The 2761-nt window shown below is 44.3% G+C and overlaps 1 protein-coding gene across 1 annotated transcript in view; it reads right to left on the bottom strand.

Annotated features, from left to right (window-relative positions):
- nlgn4xa (neuroligin 4 X-linked a) overlaps positions 1-2761 on the bottom strand; it is a 71503-nt gene that overhangs the window by 57516 nt on the left and 11226 nt on the right. The window contains exon 2 of the mRNA XM_032506497.1: positions 964-1669. Coding sequence (XP_032362388.1) covers positions 964-1384 — 421 coding nt within the window. The 5' untranslated portion in view covers positions 1385-1669. The remainder of the gene's footprint in view (positions 1-963; positions 1670-2761) is intronic.

The raw sequence follows: 2761 nt of genomic DNA, 5'->3' as shown, positions 1-2761 counted from the left end.
AGCAAAGCATATAATATGTAAAGAAAAAAAAGCCTGGCAGATAATGGCGGAGCAACTTAATGATACTCTAAAATAACCACTGCTCTTAACTGAAACCATTCAAGGAGTCACTTGTCATTTGCAAAAAAGAACAGTTGTACACTTTGCATTAAAAGCGAGCAGTGGAAATAATATGAAATTTATGTTTTAGCCCATGAGGGAGAGGGAGAAACAAAGTGAAAGAGATATTTATGCATCGTATTCAAGCTTTGCCTACGTGGCGCCTATGTCTCCGTCCCATGGGCCCACCACCTGTGGGAGGAACCGCTGGGGGCGGGTGCCCTGCCACATGGGTGGCAATGAAGGTCAAGGGCTTTGACGGACCAGACCCGGGCCCCAGAGGCTGGCTCTGGGGGCGTGGAATGTCACCTCTGTGTGGGAGAAGGAGCCGGAACTTGTGCGGGAGGTGGAGCGCTACCAGTGAGATCTGGTGGGGTTGCATTACTTCACGGATGTATGACTTTTTGTAAACTTTTCCCTGACACAAAATGCAACAACCACTAAACATGGCTACCCGCCAAATTGTTAATTTAAAGATTGTATTGATATTGGCCATGAGTGCAATCCTATCTCGTTTTGCTATTGGCCCAGACCTTCACCTTCAGTGCAACCCTAACTCCTTTTAGGAATTGGCCATAATTCCAACCGCAGTGCATTTGTTTTTCATAAAGAGATTTCTCTGTATTTCTTGGCGCAAAATGCAACAACAAAAAAACATCACATCGGTGTTGGCCCCGAATTCCAAACACAAAGCAACCCTAAAGACTTTTAAAGATGAATCACAATCAGGTAGAAGGCTTTTTCCTGTGAGTATTAACAGTGATGAAGGTCAGTTAGAAGTTCGGGATTAACCCACACAAGAAAATGTGAAATACAATAAAACCCAACAGGAAGGGGAGAAAGACAGAAAGACAGTTGACCTACCGTCCTCCGTGGGGACGTAGATGTTCAGGTAAAGGCAGTCCTCGCTCTGCTCCTGCACGTAGGTCACCACTGTATCCAGGTTGGCGGTGAACCAAACGGGGAGCATATCATTGAGCAAAAACCGGTCCTCTAAGAACTGAGGACAAACCGGCGCAAACTGAGTAGCATTCCTGATTCCTGGCCAGGACATGGGCGGCTCCGGCGGCTGGAACCTCCGCTCCCCCGTTGGGGCCAGCGCGTACGGGATCCCCAAGTACTGTTCCACCGGTCCCAGGATCTCATTCGGTAATGTAACCTTTACTCCGCGCAATTTCCCGTAATTGGTAGTGACGACAGGGTGCTGCTGGGCGTGACAGAGGGACACCAGCCCCGTCCAAAAAAGAAGGCGACACATCCATGATGGGCCTCCGAGCGCGGACATATTCCCGTTAGGTTTATCCGAAGCCTGAGCCTGGCAGATCGTTGTTACGGTCCACCGTCGGGGTCCTCGGTGCCCTCCCCCTGTACCCCTCCACCCAGGTACTTCCTGCTCGTCCTCAGGCGGCGCACTGAGCGAAGAAACCCCGGCCGAACAAAGCAGCTTTCTCAGTGCTCCCCATTCTGAGAGCCGGCGTGGAGGTGGCTGGAAGACTCCGTCCCGTCCCAAAAGCCAGAAGAGAGCCTCGCATGCTCATCGGTTACCTGGGCTCCAGCTCGATGGGGTCTCCTGAAAGGACAGGAGCAACATCAGGAAATATTACGCTGGAAAAGGACAATAAATACCAGCTGTTTCATGCTGATACATAAAACATCTGCCAATGGATCGGGAACACTGTATAATAACCATCATTCATAGATGATAAAGTTAATTCATCTTTAGTTCATTTTCATTTAACTGTTAGCAAACTGTCATTTTACTGTTAACAAGCAATTAAATTATAATCAATAAAATATTAGTAGTGCTGTCAATTAACAGTTTATTGTTACCCACATATCCCTCATATACTATATAAGGTATAGAGGGATGATTAAAAAATGTTTGTTAACCTTTAAGAAACATCTATAAACATTACATAGATAGATGGATCAGATATTAATAACACGTTTGTAAACAGTGTCTGGATGGTTATTATAAACAGCCTTGTTACCTTGTATACCTTGTTAAACAGTTAATAAATACTTTGTAAACCATCTATGAACATTACCTGGATGGCTATTTTAGTACGTTTTTCATAGTTATGTATGTAAAGCAATGATACAGTTCTCGCCCTTCATTAAATTATATAAAACCTTTATAAGTATTTAATATACATGACTAGAATAATTTGTGCAGAGGTGACATGATTTGTTTCCCCTGGCCTTCAGGGGCTCCATCACAAATATAATACAAAACACATGGGAGATATGCAGCATGTAGGCCATCATTTGTCACATTCTGTTAAGTGACAAACGCAAAAAAATGATTAAAATAAAAAAAAGTTATTAAAATAAACATCTAAAGAAGTGAGGAAAATGTCAGATGAAAACTATGGAAAAACCCACATGAAAAACAAACAAAAACATTGAAGAAGTTAAATGCTGAAGTGAATTACATCATCATTTTCAACGTTAACAACTGATTTGTTTTTGTGGGTTTTGTGCGGAAGAATGATTTGAAAGTAAGCGGCGGCCTGCGGAGGGACTCGGGACGGGCTCCAAGGATCTGATTTGGATTTAATTCTCCTCTGTGAGGAACTCCCGCTCATTTAAAGCCGGTCTCCGAGGGTTCAACCGCGTCACGGTCTCTCGGTCCAAACCTTCATTCCATTTCCTGATCGAG

The sequence above is a fragment of the Etheostoma spectabile genome, chromosome 24, assembly GCF_008692095.1.
Source record: "Etheostoma spectabile isolate EspeVRDwgs_2016 chromosome 24, UIUC_Espe_1.0, whole genome shotgun sequence".
NCBI classification, from domain to species: Eukaryota; Metazoa; Chordata; class Actinopteri; order Perciformes; family Percidae; genus Etheostoma; species Etheostoma spectabile.
The sequence above is the reverse complement of the archived record's forward strand: the minus strand, read 5'-3'. Positions and strand labels throughout refer to the sequence as shown.